This window comes from Procambarus clarkii, chromosome 21 (assembly GCF_040958095.1).
Source record: "Procambarus clarkii isolate CNS0578487 chromosome 21, FALCON_Pclarkii_2.0, whole genome shotgun sequence".
Taxonomy (NCBI): Eukaryota; Metazoa; Arthropoda; class Malacostraca; order Decapoda; family Cambaridae; genus Procambarus; species Procambarus clarkii.
The window spans coordinates 31048892-31075105 of NC_091170.1; the positions used below are offsets into that span (position 1 = coordinate 31048892).

The following is a 26214-nucleotide window of genomic DNA, read 5'->3' on the forward strand; positions in this document are numbered from 1 at the left end:
GTATACACCAGCAGTAACCACTGGTATACACCAGCAGTAACCACTGGTATACACCAGCAGTAACCACTGGTATACACCAGCCGGCCAGACAAAAACTTCATCAGATAAAACGTTCCCAGAAAAGTTGAGAGAAACAAAAATCCCAATTTGAATGGCGGGAAGGTTTAGGGCCGAGTGTGAGAGATGTAAGGGACACCAGGTAGTGTGGCTACACTGTGTGCGTCACCCCCTGGGTGTGGCTACACTGTGTGCGTCACCCCTGGGTGTGGCTACACTGTGTGTGTCACCCCCTGGGTGTGGCTACACTGTGTGCGTCACCCCCTGGGTGTGGCTACACTGTGTGCGTCACCCCCTGGGTGTGGCTACACTGTGTGCGTCACCCCCCCCCCCCCCGGGTGTTGCTACACTGTGTGCGTCACCCCCTGGGTGTGGCTACACTGTGTGCGTCACCCCCTGGGTGTGGCTACACTGTGTGCGTCACCCCCCGGGTGTGGCTACACTGTGTGCGTCACCCCCTGGGTGTGGCTACACTGTGTGCGTCACCCCCTGGGTGTGGCTACACTGTGTGCGTCACCCCCCCCCCCCGGGTGTTGCTACACTGTGTGCGTCACCCCCTGGGTGTGGCTACACTGTGTGCGTCACCCCCTGGGTGTGGCTACACTGTGTGCGTCACCCCCCCCCCCGGGTGTTGCTACATTGTGTGCGTCACCCCCTGGGTGTGGCTACACTGTGTGCGTCACCCCCTGGGTGTGGCTACACTGTGTGCGTCACTGGACGGGTCTGTCGACACTGTACCATTCTACAGTGCCACCTGCAGGTAGACTTTGTCGTCAACTCCGTCTTGCAAGGCTTCATGGTCACCTCAAAAGGAACAAATTATCAATAAGAATTGAGTGGAGGCCGTGTGGAAGACTGACACCAGCAGAGGTGCCCCCAGGGGCCGTGTCCTGGGGCCTCCGTTTGCTGACACCAGCGGAGGTGCCCCCAGGGGCCGTGTCCTGGGGCCTCCGTTTGCTGACACCAGCGGAGGTGCCCCCAGGGGCCGTGTCCTGGGGCCTCCGTTTGCTGACACCAGCGGTGCCCCCAGGGGCCGTGTCCTGGGGCCTCCGTTTGCTGACACCAGCGGAGGTGCCCCCAGGGGGCCCCTGTCCTGGGGGCTCCGTTGCTGACACAGGGACGAGCAACAAACGGTCAGTTTATGCTGACCAATGTAGGAGTTTGAACCCAGTAAATGATAACAAGAGTTCGCTTATATCAGCTAAATAACATTATAATAGTCAGATTTCTCTATCTTAACGATCATAATTAGTAATGATCCTAAGGCAAGAGATCAATATATAAATGTTGGAAATTAGGCGAATAGAATAACTTCAGTTGTATAGGCAAGGTTAGCCAATAAAACAGGCTGTCGACATGTGAAGTAATCGTGCAGGACTGTGTATACCACGTATAACTGGCACAATTTGTAATATGCAGCACCTGCACGGAGTCCTTATCTCGCTAAACATTAAGTGAAGCTTTTAGACAGTTCAGAGGAATGCCATCAGACTGGTCCCAGAGCCGAGAGGCAAGAGTTGCGGGGAAAAGACTAAGGCAACTGAACTTCACATTACTGGAAAAGCGAAGGACCAAGACAATTCTGGAAACCAATACCATTAAGGATATTAGAGATATTACTGCCACAGTAGCCAAGGAATTAAATGAATTAAGAGTATAAACTGTCGATGGCTGGACTCCACAGACATCCCATAGAGTTTACCCAGCTGTATACTAGTTCACTCAAGGTCGACAGATACCACCAAAAGAAGCTGAAGCTGAACTTCCTGAAGCACAGGCAGGGGCTTCAGGAAGAGAGGGAGGGAGTCAACACCCCACCCGCCGAGCCACCAACCTGTACTCCAACAAAGAACGTCGCCTTTAGCTCGTAAGCCTTACACAAGGCCACAAACTCTCGTACTAGAAAATGGAAGCGGCTGGCGAAAGTGACGTACCTGTCCCGTGTTCTGTTCTGGGTCCTCTGGTAGGTTAGGAGAGGACACGTTACGTTGATGACCAGACCACACACTAGAAGGTGAAGGGACGACGACGTTTCGGTCCGTCCTTGGACCATTCTCAAGTCGATTGTGACTTGAGAATGGTCCAGGATCGACTTCACAATCGACTTGAGAATGGTCCAGGACGGACCGAAACGTCGTCGTCCCTTCACCATCTAGTGTGTGGTCTGGTCATCATACTTTAGCCACGTTATTGTGACTCATTTCTTGACGTTGGGGAGCCTTAGGAGGACGGGCTGGAGCCCCACACACTACATAACCCCTAGTGTGAGCATCCTCAACCACCAGGGACCCGGTCGGCCGAGCGGACAGCACACTGGACTTGTGATCCTGTGGTCCTGGGTTCGATCCCAGGCGCCGGCGAGAAACAATGGGCAGAGTTTCTTTCACCCTATGCCCCTGTTACCTAGCAGTAAAATAGGTACCTGGGTGTTAGTCAGCTGTCACGGGCTGCTTCCTGGGGGTGGAGGCCTGGTCGAGGACCGGGCCGCGGGGACACTAAAAAAAGCCCCGAAATCATCTCAAGATAACCTCAAGATAACCTCAAGATAACCTCAAGATAACCTCAAGATAACCACGGCCATTATGGTTTCCCTACTTCCCTGAATCTCAATTCTCAGCCCCAAAATTAACAATTCCCTGAATGGGCATTTCAAATGGTCGTGTCTTACTGATAATGAGGTGTTCGCGATGGTGAGAAAGAGGAGGCGCTCGTATTCTGAGGCACAGGTTCGAGTCTCTGATGATGTGTTATCACACACACACTTTTGGATTATATCTTACATGATATCGATGAAGGAAGGGAAGGGAATTATCAGGAGAAATCACCAAGCCATTACGACTATATAGCACAGGGAAGGGGATTAGGATAAGGATTGGCAATGGGACGGGGGGCAAGGAATGGTGTTCAACCACTTGGACGGTCGGGGATTGAACGCCGATCTGCATGAAGGGAGACCGTCGCTCTACCGACCAGCCCAAGTTGTTAAGCAAGTGGCTTAATACCAGAAACCGTAGTGGTGCTCCAGGCAACGTTGAAATTCACAGTTGGGTACCAGGTTCCAGATTCACGAAGCAGTTACACAAGAACTTACGAACGTGTACGTCTTTTCTTAATCTTTGGCGGCTTTGTTTACAATTATTAGACAGTTAATGAGCTCCGAAGCACCAGGAGGCTGTTTATAACAATAACAACAGTTGGTTGGCAAGTTTTCATGCTTGTAAACTGTTTAATAAATGTAAACAAAACCGCCAAAGATTGAGAAAAGATGTACACGTTCGTAAGTTCTTGCGTAACTGCTTCGTGAATCTGGCTCCAGATCCGTACTTCCGAGATCCTTCCTTATTATGAGCATCTATGGCCTGGTTGGTAGAACAACCGTCTCTTATGTTGAGGACCCGAGTTCGAATCCCCGATAATCCAAGCGAAAAAAAAATTACCATTACCCTCGCTATTGAGGACATCATCTTATAAGAAGAGAGGCGTACCTGGCGCGGGCGGGAGGTGGTGGGCGGTGTGTCCAGACTCCTCGTGTGTGGGCGTGCTGCAGTCCCTTCGAACCTGCAATGTACATAATGGTCTTAACGAAACATCGTGGGGAAAAAAAATATGGATCAAGCGACCTCTGCTTGTTGGCAGTGGCTCATACAAGGTATACAACATATTCGTTTGCCTTGTTCGGGTAGAATGTAGACACAGTAGTCGCTTCTGTATATATTATATATTTATTGACTGAGATAACAAGGTATATATCTGCCTAGCCGAGGTCCTTCTACTCTGAGTCTGTGAGGATAACTGAGGCTGCTGGGAGCATGGCTGATGCTCCTCTGTCTGGTATGACGTCAGAGGCCTACTCGCCTGTGATTGGTTACATTTCAACTGAGAGAATTTGAGTATAACACCCATGTCTTGGCCACAATACACGTGGCTTCTGTAAATTACAACGCGGCTCTCAGCCAATGGTACGTATATACAGGCACTAGTGATGGAACGTTCAAATTATGGACTGTTGAACAGAACTACGACACAAACATCAGCCCCTGAACTTCGGTCCCAAAACACTTCCTGTTGCATAACACAAATAAACAAAATAAAAAATAACGTATGTAAAATATTTCGGTAAGATGTTGTATCCTACACCGCAGCTACACCTACACCACACACCCGGGGGACCTATACCTACACCACACACCCGGGGGACCTATACCTACACCACACACCCGGGGGACCTACACCTACACCACACACCCGGGGGACCTACACCTACACCACACACCCGGGGGACCTACACCTACACCACACACCCGGGGGACCTACACCTACACCACACACCCGGGGGACCTACACCTACACCACACACCCGGGGGACCTACACCTACACCACACACCCGGGGGACCTACACCTACACCACACACCCGGGGGACCTACACCTACACCACACACCCGGGGGACCTACACCTACACCACACACCCAAGGACCTATACCTACACCACACACCCGGGGGACCTACACCACACACCCGGGGGAACCTACACCACACACCCGGGGGGACCTACACCACAGACCCGGGGGACGTACACCTACACCACACACCCGGGGGGACCTACACCACAGACCCGGGGGACGTACACCTACACCACACACCCGGGGGGACCTACACCACACACCCGGGGGACCTACACCTACACCACACACCCGGGGGGACCCACACCACAGGTGTACAGCAGCGGGAGGGACCGAGGACTACACTGCGACACAGGAAGTGGGACTACTGTCCGTTGTTGAGGTGGTCGTGGGTACAGACGGTCCGGGTCCACTCACAAGCACTTATGACAACCTTACATACAATAGAAGCTTCCCTGATCTGTGCAACGCCACGGCCCTGGGGCGAGGGTCTCGCCCCAGGAGAACACCGCTCATACTACTTATGCAAATACTTCATTCAAAGTTGTGTAGGCTTGGACCCCTTGTAGGCAAATGTTGATGCCTGTATTTTGGCGCGTGTGATGGTGAGGGACACTGTAACATTCATTCATTCATTCATTCATTCATTCTCTCTCTCTCTCTCTCTCTCTCTCTCTCTATCTCTCTCTCTCGTCCATCCCTGCCCCCCCTACTCCCCCCATTAAGAAGTACAGAAACAAATATTTTGGTCTCGTCTCTTCCTTTGTCATTTGTGTTATTAACACATTTAGGTACACAGAAGAAGTACATTACGTAAAGTACATTAGGTAACTGGGAAGCCGTCTGGTACCCCCTTGTGTGTGTGTGTGTGTGTGTGTGTGTGTGTGTGTGTGTGTGTGTGTGTGTGTGTGTGTGTGTATGTGTGTGTGTGTGTGTGTGTGTGTGTGTGTGTGTGTGTGTGTGTGTGTGTGTGTGTGTGTGTGTGTGTGTGTGTGTGTGTGTTTACTAGTTGTGTTTTTGCGGGGGTTGAGCTTTGCTCTTTCGGCCCGCCTCTCAACTGTCAATCAACTGTTTACTAACTACTTTTTTTTTCCCACATCACACACACACACACACACACACCCCAGGAAGCAGCCCGTGACAGCTGACTAACTCCCAGGTACCTATTTACTGCTAGGTAACAGGGGCACTTAGGGTGAAAGAAACTTTGCCCATTTGTTTCTGCCTCGTGCGGGAATCGAACCCGCGCCACAGAATTACGAGTCCTGCGCGCTATCCACCAGGCTACGAGGCCCCACCCACCCTCCAGGTGGGTGGGTGAAGGTGTGTATGTACTCACCTAATTGTACTCACCTAATTGTGCTTGCGGGGGTTGAGCTCTGGCTCTTTGGTCCCGCCTCTCAACCGTCAATCAACTGGTGTACAGATTCCTGAGCCTATTGGGCTCTATCATATCTACATTTGAAACTGTGTATGGAGTCAGCCTCCACCACATCACTTCCTAATGCATTCCATTTACTAACTACTCTGACACTGAAAAAGTTCTTTCTAACGTCTCTGTGGCTCATTTGGGTACTCAGCTTCCACCTGTGTCCCCTTGTTCGCGTCCCACCAGTGTTGAATAGTTCATCCTTGTTTACCCGGTCGATTCCCCTGAGGATTTTGTAGGTTGTGATCATGTCCCCCCTTACTCTTCTGTCTTCCAGTGTCGTGAGGTGCATTTCCCGCAGCCTTTCCTCATAACTCATGCCTCTTAGTTCTGGGACTAGTCTAGTAGCATACCTTTGGACTTTTTCCAGCTTCGTCTTGTGCTTGACAAGGTACGGGCTCCATGCTGGGGCCGCATACTCCAGGATTGGTCTTACATATGTGGTGTACAAGATTCTGAATGATTCCTTACACAGGTTCCTGAACGCCGTTCTGATGTTAGCCAGTGTGTGTGTGTGTGTGTGTGTGTGTGTGTGTGTGTGTGTGTGTGTGTGTGTGTGTGTGTGTGTGTGTGTGTGTGTGTGTGTGTGTGTGTGTGTACTGGCAGCAGTGTTCATTTACACATGTTTCACTGTACATGACAGCACACTCTGTGCTGATTATTTTCTTGTTTGGGGGCTTCTATCCCTCTGACTAGTGCTCTTGCATCTTGACTTAACTGGGAGAGGAGTTCTCCGAATGTCACATTTTAGTTCTGGATGAAACGTATGAAACGTAATATTTACACCACACGTTTCGAGCCTACAAGTTTCATTCTCAAGTGAGCAATGACAAGAATAGACATCTGATTTATATAACTGGAAGGTCACTGCAGTCGTATTCAATATTATATATATATATATATATATATATATATATATATATATATATATATATATATATATATATATATAATAATAAAAAATATATATTTTGTGGAGGAGGAGGAGGAGGTTGACCTCATGAGTGGTGAGGCGTGAGCCTGGTGCCGGGTGTGGTGAGGGCAGCGACCCTAGCTCCTGTACCCAACACTCCTCAAGACATAACTACAAGACCAGGCCATCAGAGACCACCACCAACAACTTTACCCCTCCCCCCCCCCCTGCCAGCAACACCAGCACGAGGTCAAGGAGAGATAGTCTTGATGAGTCCACACTAGACCGCGGGGTTATCTCTTAGACTGAGAGGATGGAGTATTCTTAGTCTGTCGCCTATCTATCCTTTGGCTAGATGTGCTGCTCTCCAGGTTATTGGAGCAACAAGTACCCTTCCTCACCATACCATTCACAGTTCTAATGGGGTGAGTGTGAGGAGGCGCTTGCCCCCCCCCCCCTCCTTCACCAAGAGCGTGAAGGAGGGGGGGCAAGCGTGATCTGGTGAGGCCCCCCCCCCCGCCCCGTAATGGGTAAAGCAGAGTGAAGCCAGCGGTCTTGGGCGGGCTGCCACCCACTGTACTCACCTAGTTGTGCTCTGGCTCTTTGGTTCCGCCTCTCAACTGTCAATCAACAGATGTACAGGTTCCTAAGCCTACTGGGCTCTATCATATCTACATTTAAAACTGTGTATGGAGTCAGCCTCCACCACATCACTGCCTAATACATTTCACCTGTTAACTACTCTGACAATGAACAGTAAAAAAATCTTTCTAATGTCTCTGTGGCTCATTTGGGAACTAAGTTTCCACCTGTGTCCCCTTGTTCGTGTTTCACCCTTGCTAAATAGTTTGTCTTTTTTCACCCTGTCAATTTCCCCTGAGAATTTTGTAGTTGGCGATCATGTCTCCCTTTACAGTGCTGTCTTCCAGGGACGTGAGGTTCATCTCCCGTAGCCTTTCCTCATAGCTCATACCTCCCAGTTCCGGGACAAGTCTGATGGCATACCTCTGAATCTTCTCTAACTTTGGCTTGTGTTCAACTAGGTATGGACTCCAGCATACTACGTATGGAGCTGCACACAGTACTGCATACTGTGAGGTCCACCTCGTGTTACTGTGAGGTAACACCTCCTTCTCCTCCCTCTCTCCTCCTCATACACTCTTCCTCAGTGTGTGAGGAAGTGTGTGAACTTCAGTGTGCCACTAACAGTGTGTGAGGAAGTGTGTGAACTTTGGCCACTAACAGTGTGTGAAATCTTAGGCCAAACAGCATTAAGGTACAGTGACTCAAGATTGTGAAGGCGCGTGGTAGGACTTTAAGCAAGAGAACAACACCATCATGAGAGTGAGGCAGCTGGCGCCAAGGAAGTCACCTTCCACAGCCACACATAACTTATTCAACATTTCGGTTAAGTTTACAAATTTCGGCGATGCTTTCTGGTTTTCAAAGTTAAATCGGAGGAGATTGGCTGTGTGGTTCAAACAGGGCAATAACATTCGCCGCAGAGGAACAAAACTCTTTAAGTCTGTCTCCAGTACTTGGGCGAGACAACAGACTTTGTAAGACATGCTCTGGTTAAGTAAAGAGGTGAACACACATTCCCACGATGTGTGTGTGTGTGTGTGTGTGTGTGTGTGTGTGTGTGTGTGTGTGTGTGTGTGTGTGTGTGTGTGTGTGTGTGTGTGTGTGTGTGTGTGTGTACTCACCTAATTGTACTCACCTAATTGTGCTTGCGGGGGTTGAGCTCTGGCTCTTTGGTCCCGCCTCTCAACCGTCAATCAACTGGTGTACAGATTCCTGAGCCTATTGGGCTCTATCATATCTACATTTGAAACTGTGAATGGAGTCAGCCTCCACCACATCACTTCCTAATGCATTCCATTTGCTAACTACTCTGACACTGAAAAAGTTCTTTCTAACGTCTCTGTGGCTCATTTGGGTACTCAGCTTCCACCTGTGTCCCCTTGTTCGCGTCCCACCAGTGTTGAAAAGTTCGTCCTTGTTTACCCGGTCGATTCCCCTGAGGATTTTGTAGGTTGTGATCATGTCCCCCCTTACTCTTCTGTCTTCCAGTGTCGTGAGGTGCATTTCCCGCAGCCTTTCCTCATAACTCATGCCTCTTAGTTCTGGGACTAGTCTAGTAGCATACCTTTGGACTTTTTCCAGCTTCGTCTTGTGCTTGACAAGGTACGGGCTCCATGCTGGGGCCGCATACTCCAGGATTGGTCTTACATATGTGGTGTACAAGATTCTGAATGATTCCTTACACAGGTTCCTGAACGCCGTTCTGATGTTAGCCAGCCTCGCATATGCCGCAGACGTTATTCTCTTTATGTGGGCTTCAGGAGACAGGTTTGGTGTGATATCAACTCCTAGATCTTTCTCTGTCTGTTTCATTAAGTACTTCATCTCCTATTCTGTATCCTGTGCCTGGCCTCCTGTTTCCACTGCCTAGTTTCATTACTTTGCATTTACTCGGGTTGAACTTCAACAGCCATTTGTTGGACCATTCACTCAGTCTATCCAGGTCATCTTGTAGCCTCCTACTATCATCCTCTGTTTCAATCCTCCTCATAATTTTTGCATCATCGGCAAACATTGAGAGGAACGAATCTATACCCTCTGGGAGATCATTTACATATACCAGAAACAGTATAGGTCCAAGGACTGACCCCTGCGGGACTCCACTTGTGACGTCTCGCCAATCTGAGACCTCACCCCTCACACAGACTCGTTGTCTCCTGTTGCTTAGGTATTCCTCTATCCACCGGAGTACCTTCCCTCTCACTCCAGCCTGCATCTCCAACTTTCGCACTAGCCTCTTGTGTGGCACTGTATCAAAGGCTTTCTGACAATCCAAAAATATGCAGTCTGCCCACCCTTCTCTTTCTTGCCTTATTTTTGTTGCCTGGTCGTAGAATTCAAGTAACCCTGTGAGGCAGGACCTGCCATCCCTGAACCCATGTTGATGCTGTGTTACAAAGTTCCTTCGCTCCAGATGCTCCACTAGTTTTTTTCGCACAATCTTCTCCATCAGCTTGCATGGTATGCAGGTTAGGGACACTGGCCTGTAGTTCAGTGCCTCCTGTCTATCCCCTTTCTTGTATATCGGGACTACGTTAGCTGCTTTCCAAGTATCTGGCAGTTCCCCTGTTGCCAGTGATTTGTTATACACTATGGAGAGTGGTAGGCTCAGTTCTCTTGCTCCTTCCTTTAGAACCCAAGGGGAGATTCCATCTGGGCCTATAGCCTTCGTCACGTCCAACTCTAGTAAACACTTCCTTACTTCCCCACTGGTAATCTCAAACTCTTCCAGTGGTTCCTGGTTAGCTATTCCCTCACTTACCTCTGGAATTTCTCCTTGTTCTAAGGTGAAGACCTCCTGGAATTTCTTATTCAATTCCTCACACACTTCCTTGTCATTTGTAGTGAATCCTTCCGCCCCTATCCTTAATCTCATAACCTGTTCCTTTACTGTTGTTTTTCTCCTAATGTGGCTATGCAACAATTTAGGCTGAGTCTTTGCCTTGCTTGCGATGTCATTTTCGTATTGTCTTTCTGCCTCTCTTCTCATCCTGACATATTCATTCCTGGCATTCTGGTATCTTTCTCTGCTCTCCAGTGTCCTGTTATTCCTATAGTTTCTCCATGCCCTTTTACTTTGCTGCTTAGCTAGCCTACATCTTTGATTAAACCATGGGTTTCTCATCTTCATTTCTCTGTTTTCCTTTTGGACTGGGACAAACTTGTTTGCTGCGTCCTTGCACTTCTGCGTGATGTAATCCATCATATCTTGGGCCGTCTTTCCCCTGAGCTCTGTTTCCCATGCTATATCTGTTAGGAATTTTCTTATCCCCTCATAGTTTCCCTTTCGGTATGCTAACCTTTTGGTTTCGGTCTCCCTCCTCGAGTTCAATAACCCTTCTTCAATCAAGTACTCAAACACCAGTACACTGTGGTCGCTCATTCCTACTGGGTCCTCAAAACCGATTTCTCTTATGTCGGAGTCGTTCAGAGTGAAGACTAGGTCGAGTCTCGCTGGTTCGTCATTGCCTCTCATCCTTGTGGGTTCTCCGACATGCTGCGTTAAAAAGTTGCTTGTCACCACCTCCAATAGTTTGGCTCTCCACGTATCCTCGCCTCCATGCGGTTCCTTGTTCTCCCAGTCAATCTTTCCCTGATTGAAGTCGCCCATGATGAGCAGGTGGGATCTATTTCTACAGGCAGCAGAGGCTGCCCTCTCAATTATAGTGTTAACTGCCTTGTTGTTGTTTTCATACTCTTGACTGGGTCTCCTGTCATTTGGTGGAGGGTTGTATATTACTGCTACTACTATTCTTGGTCCTCCCATTGTTATGGTGCCTGCTATGTAGTCTCTGAACTCCTCACAGCCCGGGATGGCCATCTCCTTAAAACTCCATTCCCTTCTCATGAGTAGGGCCACTCCGCCTCCTCCTCTACCTTCCCTCTCTTTCCTTATTACTGTATACTCCTGGGGAAACACGGCATTCGTTATGATTCCAGAGAGCCAAAGCTCTCTGTGTGTGTGTGTGTGTGTGTGTGTGTGTGTGTACTCACCTAATTGTACTCACCTAATTGTGCTTGCGGGGGTTGAGCTTTGGCTCTTTGGTCCCGCCTCTCAACTGTCAATCAACTGGTGTACAGATTCCTGAGCCTACTGGGCTCTATCATACCTACATTTGAAACTGTGTATGGAGTCAGCCTCCACCACATCACTTCCTAGTGCATTCCATTTATTAACTACTCTGACACTGAAAAAATTCTTTCTAACGTCTCTGTGTGTGTTTGTGTGTGTGTGTCTGGTTGGGGTCTGGTAGCTGAGTGGACAGCGCACAGGGCTCGTAATTCTGTGGCCCGGGTTTGATTCCCGGACTAGGCAGAAACAAATGGGCAGAGTTTCTTTCACCCTGATGCCCCTGTTACCTAGCAGTAAATATGTAACTGGGAGTTAGACAGCTGTTACGGAGCTGCTTCCTGGGTGTGTGTGTGGGGTGGGGTGGAAATAAATAAAAAAAAGTTAGTTAGTAGTTAATAACAGTTGATTGACAGTTGAGAGGCGGGCCGAAAGATCAAAGCTCAACCCCCGCAAACACAACTAGGTGAATACACAAACTGAAACACACACACACACACACACACACACAATGAATCGCCTATTCATTGAAAATTTGTAAAATGCTCAACCTTGAACACCAGTTTCCACCCACACGATATCTCCCCCTCCCCACTACCTTTCCCAAGCTACTCAACATCTCATCCGTCAGAGCAGGAGGCTGACATGTGGACGGGTCTGTAAGGGAGGCTCTTAGCTCCTCCGAGAGAGAGAGAGAGAGAGAGAGAGAGAGAGAGAGAGAGAGAGAGAGAGAGAGAGAGAGAGAGAGAGAGAGAGAGAGAGAGAGAGAGAGAGAGAGAGAGAGAGAGAGAGTGTGTGTGTGTGTGTGTGTGTGTGTGTGTGTGTGTGTGTGTGTGTGTGTGTGTGTGTGTGTGTGTGTGTGTGTGTGTGTGTGTGTGTGTGTGTGTGTGTGAGTGAGTGAGTGAGTGAGTGAGTGAGTGAGTGAGTGAGTGAGTGAGTGAGTGAGTGAGTGAGTGAGTGTGTGGAGGAACAAGTAGTGTGAAGAGCACCAGCACATGACAGACTATGGAAGGCAGGGAGCGGCCCACAGGAGGCAGCTGCCACATATAACTCATCACATCACTCATCTGTGTCTTACCTACCCTTGCACCCCCCTCTACAACCCTCCCACCCCCCACCCCCCACCCCCATCTATTATATCACCTGGCAACCTCTTCCTTGAACGCCAACTCTATAATATGCCATCAACTGCTCCCCAACCTTAATAACATTATAGAACACCGACAGGAGAAACAATTAAGACTGTAGAAGAGTACAGTAGAGTAGCATTGCTACAGTAGAGGAGCAAGGGTACAGCAGAGCAAAGGTACAGTAAAGGTACAAGGATGTAGAACAAGTATAAGGATACAGTAGAGAAGCCAGGATACGGCTTAGGAGGGAGAAGGGGTACAGACAGTACGACCACCACGACCACGGCCACCACCACGACGACCACTAGTACAACGACCACCAATATGGCGCGTGAAACGGCAACAGGAACGACTCTGGGGAAATATTGGGGAGACACGGAGGCGGGCTGGTGGAGGCGGGCTGGTGGAGGCGGGCTGGTAGAGGCGGGCTGGTGGAGGCGGGCTGGTGGAGGCGGGCTGGTGGAGGCGGGCTGGTAGAGGCGGGCTGGTGGAGGCGGGCTGGTGGAGGCGGGCTGGTGGAGGCGGGCTGGTGGAGGCGGGCTGGTGGAGGCGGGCTGGTGGAGGCGGGCTGGTGGAGGCGGGCTGGTGGAGACGCGCTGGTATAATGTTGTGATAAACTTACATATTCAACGGTATCAGGGACCGTGGGCGGCCCTCTCCACCCTTCAGGGACCGTGGGCGGCCCTCTCCACCCTTCAGGGACCGTGGGCGGCCCTCTCCACCCTTCAGGGACCGTGGGCGGCCCTCTCCACCCTTCAGGGACCGTGGGCGGCCCTCTCCACCCTTCAGGGACCGTGGGCGGCCCTCTCCACCCTTCAGGGACCGTGGGCGGCCCTCTCCACCCTTCAGGGACCGTGGGCGGCCCTCTCCACCCTTCAGGGACCGTGGGCGGCCCTCTCCACCCTTCAGGGACCGTGGGCGGCCCTCTCCACCCTTCAGGGACCGTGGGCGGCCCTCTCCACCCTTCAGGGACCGTGGGCGGCCCTCTCCACCCTTCAGGGACCGTGGGCGGCCCTCTCCACCCTTCAGGGACCGTGGGCGGCCCTCTCCACCCTTCAGGGACCGTGGGCGGCCCTCTCCAGCCTTCAGGGACCGTGGGCGGCCCTCTCCAGCCTTCAGGGACCGTGGGCGGCCCTCTCCAGCCTTCAGGGACCGTGGGCGGCCCTCTCCACTCTTCAGGGACCGCTTGGGGGGGGGTGTAGGGGTTGTCACCCTCCAGGAGCCAAGAGGGATTATCCCCCTCTAGTCAGGGTGGGCGCTGGAACGAGCAGTCGCGTCCAACAGCCCTGGTTGACCAGTCCAGCAACCAGGAGGCCTGGTCGACGACTGGGCCGCGGGGACGCTAAGCCCCGGAAGCACCTCAAGGTAACCTCAAGGTAGCCATTAACTCTGGCCACCCCCGCCTGCCTCACCGCCCCCGCCTGCCTCACCGCCCCCGCCGCTCTCAACCGCAAGAAAAAAAGTTTCAGGGAAATATGGTGGAGCAATAGGATCAGTCCGGACACCAGAATGCGATTTAATAAGACAAATTACCGGTAGGAGGGTGTGAGGGGAGGGTATTGGGCCTCACCCAGCTAACGGGGGTGAGGCCCAATACATTAGGACACCAGTATGCAAATTTATCATGTCAGATTTAGCACCTGTTGGATGAAAAACTGTACCATTCCTACCTGCGCCCCCACCGTCCCACCCTATCCATTTACCCATCACTTCCCCCTCCTCCCTTGTCACCCCCAACCCTCTTCTCCCCATCCTTACCTATTCTCAACCATTCGCTTCTGTTCCTGCCTTCCCTCTCTCTTCCTTCCCACCCCCCTTCTTTTTTCCCCCCTCACTCCAGACCCCTATCCCTTCTTCCCCCCCTTTTACACTCTACTTAACCCCCCCCCCTCCCCCGGCGTTTTCTCTTTCTATATAGGCTTTAACTCCGCATCTTATTCATCCGTTTATGATCGCTTCTGTTCCCACCTTCCCTTCCCTTTGCCCTCTTCTGCCCTTAGCCCTTCCCCCTTTTTCATGCCCCATATCTGCCTTGACACCTCAGCACGCACACACAATCTGTAAGGAATCTTTCAGAACCATGTATGGTATTTAAGACCAATCCTGGAGTATGCGGCCCCAACATGGAGCCCGTACCTTGTCAAGCATAAGACGAAACTGGGAAAAGTTCAGAGGTATGCCACTAGGCTACTCCCCAGAACTGAGAGGCATGAGTTACGAGGAAAGGCTGAGTGAACTGCACCTTACGTCGCTGAAGAGCTCGGGGAGACATGATCACCACATACAAAATTCTCAGGGTAATTGACAGGGTTGACAAAGAAACAATGGATTATTTAACACGGGTTGTACACACACAAGGGGACACAAGGTGGAAGCCGAGTTCCCAAATGAGTCACAGAGACATTAGAAAGAACTTTTTCAGTGTCATAGTAGTTAGTAAATGGAATACACTAGGTGTAGAAATTATTTCCACCAACTTTATATAGTATAACGTGTCAAACATGGCCTATGAAAGCACAAGGCCCAGACATAGCTACTTATATATCAAACTAAGCTCTCTCGAGACACAGAGATTGTCGACTCAGTATAAATCAACCATTTTGTGATCTGCACATCCCGGGCCACGGGAGAGACATCTCCCGTCACGCAGGGTGCAGTCGCACCTCCACAGATCTCCAGTATCATCTAATGATACTGGTAATGGCTCCAAAGGGCCACCACTTACGGGCTATTCATCCCCGTGCCACCTTTTGGATGGCTTAATCTTCATCAATCAATCAATCCCGGGCCTCTCTCCTAAATGATCCACATCAAGATATGCTTATAGCTGTTAGATGTAGTTACATATCATTGTAATATGCCAAAATAAATGCATATACTCAATAAATAATTGTTTAGCCAAATAGATTTGTTTACAATTGGATAAATGGATTCTTAACAGAGGCAAGAGAAGGATACCAGCCTCGGGGTGGATGGCCGTGTGGAGACGCTGGGTACGACAGTGTGTAAACAGATACTCCTCCGCCATGAAGATACTCCAGGCAGTTCAAGCTGCTTATTGTTGCCGTTCAACCACCAAGGACGTGATTGGTGGTGGAAACTGACACACACACACACATACAATGTGTATCAACATCAAGGCACACTATTTAAAGTGTTTTAATTGTGTCTTGGTATAAAACCAGTGAGGGGAAGTGAGGAGAGCTCTGCCACAGTCACAGCACCTTCCCTCCCCTCACACAGGGTCATGTGTGTGTGTGTGTGTGTGTGTGTGTGTGTGTGTGTGTGTGTGTGTGTGTGTGTGTGTGTGTGTGTGTGTGTGTGTGTGTGTGTGGACGTAGCTGCTCGCAGGTTGACGTATGAGTCACAGCCTGGTTGATCAGGTATCCTTTAGAGGTGCTTGTCAAGTTCTCTCTCTTGAACTTGACAAACTTGTTCTCTTCTTGACCTTAGAAACTAGGCTAAGCAGATGAAACTCCCCATCCCTCCACACACACACACACACACACACACACACACACACACACACACACAAATGAGCACATAATTCGGCTGTATACGGACAGTAACGACCGTGACGTCACAGCCACTTACGATGCTCCTAATTACCCTTACCTAACGAGCCCCTGATGACCAGCTGCTGGAGACCTGTCACCCGTCATTATTGGCATGTGAGGAAGAAGTGTGTGTGTACTCGCCTAGTTGAGCTTGCGGGGGTTGAGCTCTGGCTCTTTGGTCCCGCCTCTCAACTGACAATCAACTGATGTACAAGTTCCTGAGCCTACAGGAAGGAAGTTCCGGTAGGACTTAGCGGTGTGTGTGTGTGTGTGTGTGTGTGTGTGTGTGTGTGTACTCACCTATATGTACTCACCTATATGTGCTTGCAGGATCGAGCATTGACTCTTGGATCCCGCCTTTCTAGCTATCGGTTGTTTACAGCAATGACTCCTGTCCCATTTCCCTATCATACCTAGTTTTAAAAGTATGAATAGTATTTGCTTCCACAACCTGTTCCCCAAGTGCATTCCATTTTTCTACTACTCTCACGCTAAAAGAAAACTTCCTAACATCTCTGTGACTCATCTGAGTTTCCAGTTTCCACCCATGTCCCCTCGTTCTGTTATTATTACGTGTGAACATTTGATCTATTTCCACTTTGTCAATTCCCCTGAGTATTTTATATGTCCCTATCATATCTCCTCTCTCCCTTCTTTTCTCTAGTGTCGTAAGGTTCAGTTCCTTCAGCCGCTCTTCATATCCCATCCCTCGTAGCTCTGGGACAAGCCTCGTCGCAAACCTCTGAACCTTCTCCAGTTTCTTTATGTGTTTCTTCAGGTGGGGGCTCCATGATGGCGCGGCATACTCTAAGACGGGTCTCACGTAGGCAGTGTAAAGCGCCCTAAAAGCTTCCTCATTTAGGTTTCTGAATGAAGTTCTAATTTTCGCCAGTGTAGAGTACGCTGCTGTCGTTATCCTATTTATATGTGCCTCAGGAGTTAGATTGGGTGTCACATCCACTCCCAGGTCTCTTTCTCGAATCGTTACAGGTAGGCTGTTCCCCTTCATTGTGTACTGTCCCTTTGGTCTCCTGTCACCTGATCCCATTTCCATAACTTTACATTTACTGGTGTTAAACTCCAGTAGCCATTTCTCTGACCATCTCTGCAGCCTGTGTAAGTCCTCTTGGAGGATCCTACAATCCTCGTCTGTCACAACTCTTCTCATTAATTTTGCGTCATCTGCAAACATTGACATGTATGATTCCACTCCTGTAAACATATCATTTACGTAAATTAGAAAGAGGATTGGTCCCAGCACCGATCCTTGAGGTACTCCACTTGTTACTGTTCGCCAGTCCGACTTTTCGCCCCTTACCATTACCCTCTGGCTCCTTCCTGTTAGGTAGTTCTTCACCCATACTAGGGCCTTTCCGCTTACTCCTGCCTGCCTCTCAAGTTTGTATAGCAGTCTCATGTGCGGTACCGTATCAAAGGCCTTTTGGCAGTCAAGAAATATGCAGTCTGCCCAGCCTTCTCTGTCCTGCCTTATCCTTGTTACTTTATCATAGAATTCTAAAAGGTTTGTTAGGCATGATTTCCCTGTCCAGAACCCATGTTGGTGCTTGTTTACAAACCCAATGCTCTCCAGGTGCTCAACAAGTCTTAGCCTAATTATTCTTTCAAGTATTTTGCAGGGGACGCTTGTCAGTGATACGGGTCTGTAGTTAAGTGCCTCCTCCCTATCCCCCTTTTTGAAAATCGGTACGACATTTGCCTCCTTCCAGCAACTGGGCAATTCTCCCGACATAAGTGACTCATTGAAGATCATTGCCAGAGGCACGCTGAGAGCCTGCGCTGCCTCTTTAAGTATCCACGGTGATACTTTGTCTGGTCCAACAGCTTTATTTGCATCCAGTGTTGTCAACTGTTTCATTACATCCTCTGCTGTCACCTCTATATCTGATAGTCTTTCATCTTGGGTAATCTCTTCTAACAATGGGAGCTGCTCAGGCTCGGTAGTGAACACTCCATGGAATTTTGCATTCAGTACCTCGCAGATTTCCTTGTCGCTTTCTGTATATGCCCCTTCTGTTTTCCTCAGTCTTGTCACTTGGTCATTTACCGACATCTTCCTTCTTATATGGCTATGTAGTAATTTTGGTTGCTTTTTCGCTTTGACTGCAATATCGTTCTCATAATTTCTTTCCGACACTCGTCTTATGTTAATGTAATCATTCCTAGCTCTGTTACATCTAATCCTGTTGTCCTCTGTCCTTTGTCTTCTGTACTTCCTCCACTCCCTCCTGCTTCTCACCTTTGCTTCCTGACACTGTCTATTAAACCATGGGTTATTATATTCCCTCCTGCTTTTTTTCTTTATTGTTGGAATAAATCTATCTTCAGCCTCCTTGCATTTCAATATGACTTGGGTCATCATACCTTGCACTGTTTTTCCTCTAAGTTCTTCCTCCCACTGCACTTCTCCCAGGTAGTCCCTTATCCCTCTGTAGTCCCCTTTTCTGTAATCAAGTCTCCTTTCCCGGACCTCTTGTCCTTTGGTCACAATTTTAAGCTCCATCATGTAGTCAAAGGCTAGGACACAATGGTCACTAGCTCCTAGTGGTATTTCATGTTCCAACTGCTCGATGTCTTCTACATTCTGAGTGATAATGAGATCTAATAGGCTGGGCGTATCCCCTCCTCTTTCCCTAGTATCTTCTTTCACATGCTGTGTTAGGAAATTCCTGTCAATAACGTCTACCAGCTTCGCTCCCCAGGTCTCCTCCCCGCCATGGGGATTCCTCGTTTCCCAATCTATCTCTCCGTGATTTAGGTCCCCCATGACCAGCAGCTTCGCTCTCATTCTATGCGCTAAAGTTGCTGCCCTCTGCAGTTCATCCATACATGTCTTGTTGCTGTCCTCGTACTCCTGCCTGGGCCTTCTACTGTTTGGTGGGGGATTGTAGAGTATCAAGATTACAATCTTCTTCCCATCCACTGTCAGGGTTCCATGTATGAAGCTTGTGCTTTCATTGGTACCCGGATTTTCCAGCTCATCAAACTTCCATTTCCGCTTTATTAGTAGTGCCACTCCACCTCCCTGTCTCTGTGTCCTTTCTTTTCTTATCACCTGGTACCCCTCTGGAAAGATTGCATCCGAGATCATGCCATTTATTTTAGTTTCCACTATTGCCACTATGTCTGGGTCTGCCTCACTAACTCTTTCTTTTATCTCTTCTGCTTTATTGGCTACCCCATCAGCATTGGTGTACCAAACCTTGAGACTCTTCTTGGAAACTCGGGTGTCAGAGTTCCCCCTTTCACCAGGGGTCTGGGGGGAACTGGGGGGTGTCTGGGGGGCAAGTGGGGGCTGTGGGGGCTGTGGGGGCGAGTGGGGGGATGCTAGGGGGGTGCCTGGGAGTGCCTGGTAGGCAAATGGGGTCTGGGCATCTAGGGGGGTAAGAAGGGCATAATGGGTCTGAAAGTTAGGGGTCTGAATAGCATAGGGGGGTTGAGAAATAGAGTGAGACTGAGAGTCAGATAGAGGTTGAGAGGTTGGGGGGAAGAGGGATACTGAGGTGAGATGAGAATGGAGCATGGGTGCTGGGAGTGGAAGAGAGGGTATATTAGATAGGGGGGAATCGGGGGTAGGTGGGGGTTTTGGGGTAGAAGAGGGGAAGAGGGAGATGGGGGAAGGTGTTAGGGGGTCACAAGGTGAGGGGGTTAAATGTGGGCTGGAGGTGCATAGGAGGGGTGAGGGTTGTGTGGGGTTTGGGGGTGAGTGGAAGAGGGGTGCAGTGGAAGCTGGGATGGAGTAGATGGAATTGAAGTCAATGGGGTAGAAGGGGCAGGGGAGTGGGAAGGGGTATTTGGGGAGGGGGGATGGGAAGGTGGGTTTGGGGAGGGCATGGCTTGACCCACTGGGGTCGCTGACAAGTGTGATGTAGCAGGGGCAGGGGAATCGTTGTGGAGGTGCAAATGTGGAAGGGACAGGGGGGTTTTGGGAGGCTGAGGCAGGGGGGATGTATAGGAGGGCTGAGTTGGGGAGGATGCGACCTGGGAGGTGACCTGGGAGGTGACCTGGGAGGTGACCTGGGATGTGACCTGGGAGGTGAGATTACCTGGGAGGTTAGTACGTTGTCGTTGTTGCCATCTATTTTTGTGGGCTGTTTGCTCATCTTTCGTCATAAACCTCTCTATAAACACATTGTAATGGGTTTCACTTCCTCTGAGTAAATGCTTGCTCCTCATTATGTACTCCACTGCCTCCTCATTGGAGAATTGCACCAGAACAGGTCTCTTCTTGGTACAATTGTAAGGTCCAACCCGTCGATTGATATCCACCTCGCGTTCTGCCATCTCTGCTCCAATACACCTCAATATCTCGTGCAATTCGTAATTTTCTGTTTCTATTCTCTCTTGTCTTGTTGGTGCCCTAGATTCGAATAATCCATGTATTATAATAGACCGTCTCCTCAGGAATTCATTGTCATGCTGGTAGCCTGTCCCCTGGGGATTCCCCATCCCAACCGCAGTCACTAACCCATCTCCCACTAATCCCACTCTATCCTTAGCCATGCTGCTAAACCTTCCTAATTCGTTTGTGATACGAGCACATTCCCTCTCCCAGTCCTCTCTTCCCTTCCTAATCTCTTCCTGAACATAGAGCATAAGTTCTTGTTTCTGCCTCTCTACCGCATCCTGTATTTGCTGAAATACCTCACTTTTAATCCCCTGGATTAGATCCTCCAACCAATCACTCCTTCTCTCTACAAATTTCCCTATTAATTTGTCTATAAATCTGTCCTCCTCCTCATCCCTGCTGGTGATTGACCTTGAACCCCTTCTAGTCATTGCAGTAACAATCTAGCCAAAAAGGCGCTCCTCAATACCTTGCACAATCTGCTAACACAATAGGTGAGTGAATCTCCAATCGTCGTCCCACGTGGTGATATAAGGGTTGCTGCCGAGGTGAGGTCACGCGGTCAGAGGTCGGTGAGGTCTGGTTTCACACTGCACAGTATTTCCTCAACTATTTTGAATTACGCTAATTAAACTGTTTTTCTTCACTACCTTATGGCTCTGGTCAAAACCCAAGGTTTTTTCATTCACTTGTACATTCACTTATAGTCTTTTTCACTTCGAAGTTTCCTGAGTACCCCTCCCACTCCACGAGTGATCCAGGAGCTCCCAACCCACGTCCACCCAACACGATGGTCACAAGACAAGTGAAGTGTGTGTGTGTGTGTGTGTGTGTGTGCATTTGTTCGCATGGGTGCGTTATGGGAGGCTGAGCTTCAGCTCCCGGACTCCCCTACTAACTCTGGATTGACTGTTACATTTAGCTCCTTGCCTTTTGGTTCCTCGGCTGTTAAGGAATTTGAGAAATTAAATCAAACACACCAAATACTCATTCCTACATTATTCAACATGGGTTCCCACTTTAAGTACACTAGACAGATGTAAACATAATATACAGCCGTGATACCTGTCAACAGGTGTGTGCTCGCTCCTCACACGGATTCAGATACAGGTAATACACATGTAAGTTACAAGGGTACACACACACACACACACACACACACACACACACACACACACACACACACACTACATTTAAAACTGTGTATGGAGTCAGCCTCCTCTACATCACTGCGTAATGCATTCCATCCGTTAACTACTCTGACACTGAAAAAGTTCCTTCTAACGTCCCTGTGGCTCATGTGGGTACTCAGTTTCCACCTGTGTCCCTCTGTCCCTCTGTTCACTAGCAGTAAAATAGATGCCCCGGGAGTTAGTCGACTGTTGTGGGTTGCATCCTGTGGAAGGTCAGTGGTTGGCCTAGAGGACCTCTGAATGTATTAAGAAGCAGTGTCCTTACAGTGGGAAAGTAAAAACAAAAACAAAAAATAGTGTCACTGTCACTGATTTGGCCTGGGTTCGAATCCTGACCTGGGAGAAGGGTGCGCCAGTCCTCAACTACTCGCACCTGTTCACCCAGCAGTAATTGAGCATTCCAGGGGGAACTAGTAGTAAGGTATATAAGGGTAAGACTTACCGGTAGGACGTACCGGTAAGACTCCAGACCTCCTCCTAGGGTAGGGTAGGTCTATACAGGCTGTCTATGCAGGCATGTCAGCCGTATCATGCTTTAAGATGCCAATATGTGATGGCATCCAAAGGAATTTCATTTCAAATGGATTTTCTTTAGCAGTTAAAACATTTATTCGAATATCACAGACTATTTTGTGGGTGTTGTTACTATGAGCGTTCAGGGCCTGGAGTGCAGTCAGCGAGTCACAGTATATAATTTTACTGCGTTCACTGGGCGGCCGTTGTCGCTAATGCTTCAGGGTTGGGGCAGGTGGGTTGTGAGGGGGTAGAGAGGGGGGAGAGGGGGGGGGGCGGGTCAAGTGGACTAGACCACCCTAAGGTATGGGGGGCGGAGGGTGGAGGGAATTAATCGGCCTTGGGTCATGTCTCCGACGACGGGTATTTTAAGACCGGCTATGTGGACAAAAACGCACCAGCCTAGCTAGTCCCGTCTTCATTAGTGCGGGAGATATGTGAGTGTGTGTGTGTGTGTGTGTGTGTGTGTGTGTGTGTGTGTGTGTGTGTGTGTGTGTGTGTGTGTGTGTGTGTGTGTGTGTATACTCACCTAGTTGCGCTTGCGGGGGTTGAGCTCCGGCTCTTTGGTCCCGCCTCTCGACCGTCAACCTACCGGTGTACAGATTCCCGAGCTTCTCGGGGTCTATCATATCTACATTTGAAACTGTGTATGGAGTCAGCCTCCACCACATCACCTCCTAATGTGGAGTTTCTTTTAACTTCTGACTCGCTAAAATAAGGTACTAACTAGCCACTAGGAAACTGTTGTTTTCTTCTTAGAGGTTGGGGAACTGTATATATATATATACTGTGTCCCCCTTAACCGGCTCAGTTTTCAGAGTTATCCAGCAGAAATGCGGCTGTTTTCACTAACCTGTTGAACAATAAATCTACACTTAACCATTTGGTAAAAAAGTAATATATATATAAATGTAGCACTGATACGGTTACTAATTATTCTAGCCTATCCTTTGATCTGGCACCTTGCCACATGTAAATTATTATAAACAATGACAAGATTATGTTATGTTATGAATTTATCTATTACAAATGTATACTTGACTTTATCTTTAAACAAATGCAATACTGTATATCAAATATTTGTCAAACATTAATTAACCGAGTTAATAAGGTTTTGACTTATTGACAAGTATATTACTTACTGAGGTGAGCTGGTAAGCTCATGGTATAACCGTACCTGCAATAATGGGATTAATGGCACAAAAGAGATTGGATCCAATCTCTTAATTAATACACCACCAATCTTCCCTTATTTTAGTAAGATGCAAGCACGGAACTCTTATCTTATAGTACTAAGATGTTAGCCCTCTTGTAGGGGCTTGTGAGCTTGTAGTTCACTACTGTTGTTGGAATGGTGGTGTGTTGGGTCCATCAGCCTCTGACTTCAGGCGTTGTTCACACTCCACTCTCAGTTTACGGTAAGACACAGACACTTGTGTCATTAAAACAGAGTGTCTTAATGTTGTGGCTGAGTATTGGTTTGAGCGTCACAGCTGTGGTGACGTTGTACACACAACGTTGTGTACACACAACGTTAGCAGTCTCCGTGGTGTAGTGGTAAGACACTTGCCTGGCGTTCCGCGAGCGCTATGTCATGGGTTCGTATCCTGGCCGGGGAGGATTTACTGGGCGCAATTCCTTAACTGTAGCCTCTGTTTAACGCAACAGTAAAATGTGTACTTGGTTGTAAAAACGATTCTTCGCGGCAGGGGATCGTATTCCAGGGACCTGCCCGAAACGCTACGCGTACTAGTGGCTGTACAAGAATGTAACAACTCTTGTATATATCTCAAAAAAAACGTTGTACACACAGTTGACCAGTCCAGCAACGAGGAGGCCTAGTCGACGACCGGGCCGCGGGGACGCTAAGCCCCCGAAACCATCATCACAAGGTAACCACAAGGTAAGGTAATCACCACAACAAGCACCACCATCACCACAGCCACCACAACTACCACCAGGTACCACAACACCACAATCACCTCCACTTCCACTACCATCAAAACCACTACACCACAAACGCCACAACTTCCACTACCCAATATATCAACACCACCACACACAACCACCCCACAACCACCACTATTGTCCAACCACCACCACCACAACAGACCAACACGGGGTTATTTCGGGAACGCAATTTTTCCGTGTGGCAGGAGGGAGCAAGGATCCCCTCAATCACTGCCCTGTTGCAGCCACTGTGGGGGTGGCAGTGGTGGGGGGTGGTGGCGAAGGGGGGACTGTCTGTGACGCTGGAAGTGACGGGGATGGGGGTGGGGAAGGGGGTTGACAGGACGAGTCTAGGGGTCACGTCCAGGTAGATGAGAGACAGAGAGAGAGACAGAAGACTTCCGCGGTACCGGAAGATGGAAAAATTCTTGGGCCGGTGGAAGGAGATCTGAAGATGGTGGACAGTAGCGAGCCGTCACTACTGGAAGATAGGCAAGTCCTACAGTACTAAGCAACATATACAAATATGATTAGGAGGATGGACTTCAGCTCTTGGGTCTCGTCCGTTTCCTCGGACCCTTTAGGGCATTCCAGCCTCACAGACATTTTTTTCACACACAATGTCAGTGCGACACATTTCCTATCTGCACACTGCCTCACCCCCAACATTATTGGTCACGACTGTGGTGAGTTAAGGCATGGGACACACCAGCCCTTGTGGTAGTAACTATGGGAGTGAGGACGGAACTGGTGAAGCAGAGTTGTAGCAACTTATTATTAACATCTTTATTGACAAAATTAATAGTAGTAGCAACTGTGAGGAACAGTGTGGGCGAGCTGTCCGCCTTGCTGACACCGTGTGTGTGTGTGTGTGTGTGTGTGTGTGTGTGTGTGTGTGTGTGTGTGTGTTTTACAATTTGTAATATTTTTACACGTATTTCAACATATGCAAATGTTGAAATTTAAGGTTTAGACTCTAAAGCATTCATACATTCATTCATATTATATATATATATATATATATATATATATATATATATATATATATATATATATATATATATATATATATGCAATTGACGATCACAAAACACTGATCATTTTATGCGGGAAATCCACAGAGAAATATGAAAAGAGGAGAACGTTTCGGCTTGTTAAATCCTTTGTCAACACCAGACTGACTAGAGGAGTCCTAGTCAGTCTGGTGTTGACAAAGGATTTAACAAGCCGAAACGTTCTCCTCTTTTCATATTTCTCTGTGGATTTTCCGCATATATATATATATATATATATATATATATATATATATATATATATATTGGAGCGGAGTCTTGAGGTGGGTAGAATATAGTTGTGCAATAATTGGCTGTTGATTGCTGGTGTTGACTTCTTGATGTGTAGTGCCTCGCAAACGTCAAGCCGCCTGCTATCGCTGTATCTATCGATGATTTCTGTGTTGTTTACTAGGATTTCTCTGGCGATGGTTTGGTTGTGGGAAGAGATTATATGTTCCTTAATGGAGCCTTGTTGCTTATGCATCGTTAAACGCCTAGAAAGAGATGTTGCTGTCTTGCCTATATACTGGGTTTTTTGGAGCTTACAGTCCCCAAGTGGGCATTTGAAGGCATAGACGACGTTAGTCTCTTTTAAAGCGTTCTGTTTTGTGTCTGGAGAGTTTCTCATGAGTAGGCTGGCCGTTTTTCTGGTTTTATAGTAAATCGTCAGTTGTATCCTCTGATTTTTGTCTGTAGGGATAGCGTTTCTATTAACAATATCTTTCAGGACCCTTTCCTCCGTTTTATGAGCTGTGGAAAAGAAGTCTCTGAAGAGACAACTAACACAACACCTATACCCCCTATTAGACTATTTTACAGGAACTTCTTTTCCACAACTCATAAAACGGAGGAAAGGGTCCTGAAAGATATTGTTAATAGAAACGCTATCCCTACAGACAAAAATCAGAGGATACAACTGACGATTTACTATAAAACCAGAAAAACGGCCAGCCTACTCATGAGAAACTCTCCAGACACAAAACAGAACGCTTTA

The 26214-nt window shown here is 48.6% G+C and overlaps 1 protein-coding gene across 2 annotated transcripts in view; it reads right to left on the reverse strand.

The window, feature by feature from the left end:
- dally (division abnormally delayed protein) overlaps window positions 1–26214 on the reverse strand; it is a 385376-nt gene that overhangs the window by 46089 nt on the left and 313073 nt on the right. For both annotated transcript variants that reach the window (XM_045746425.2, XM_045746424.2), the window contains one exon: window positions 3543–3615. In XM_045746425.2, the coding sequence (XP_045602381.1) occupies window positions 3543–3615 (73 nt within the window). The remainder of the gene's footprint in view (window positions 1–3542; window positions 3616–26214) is intronic.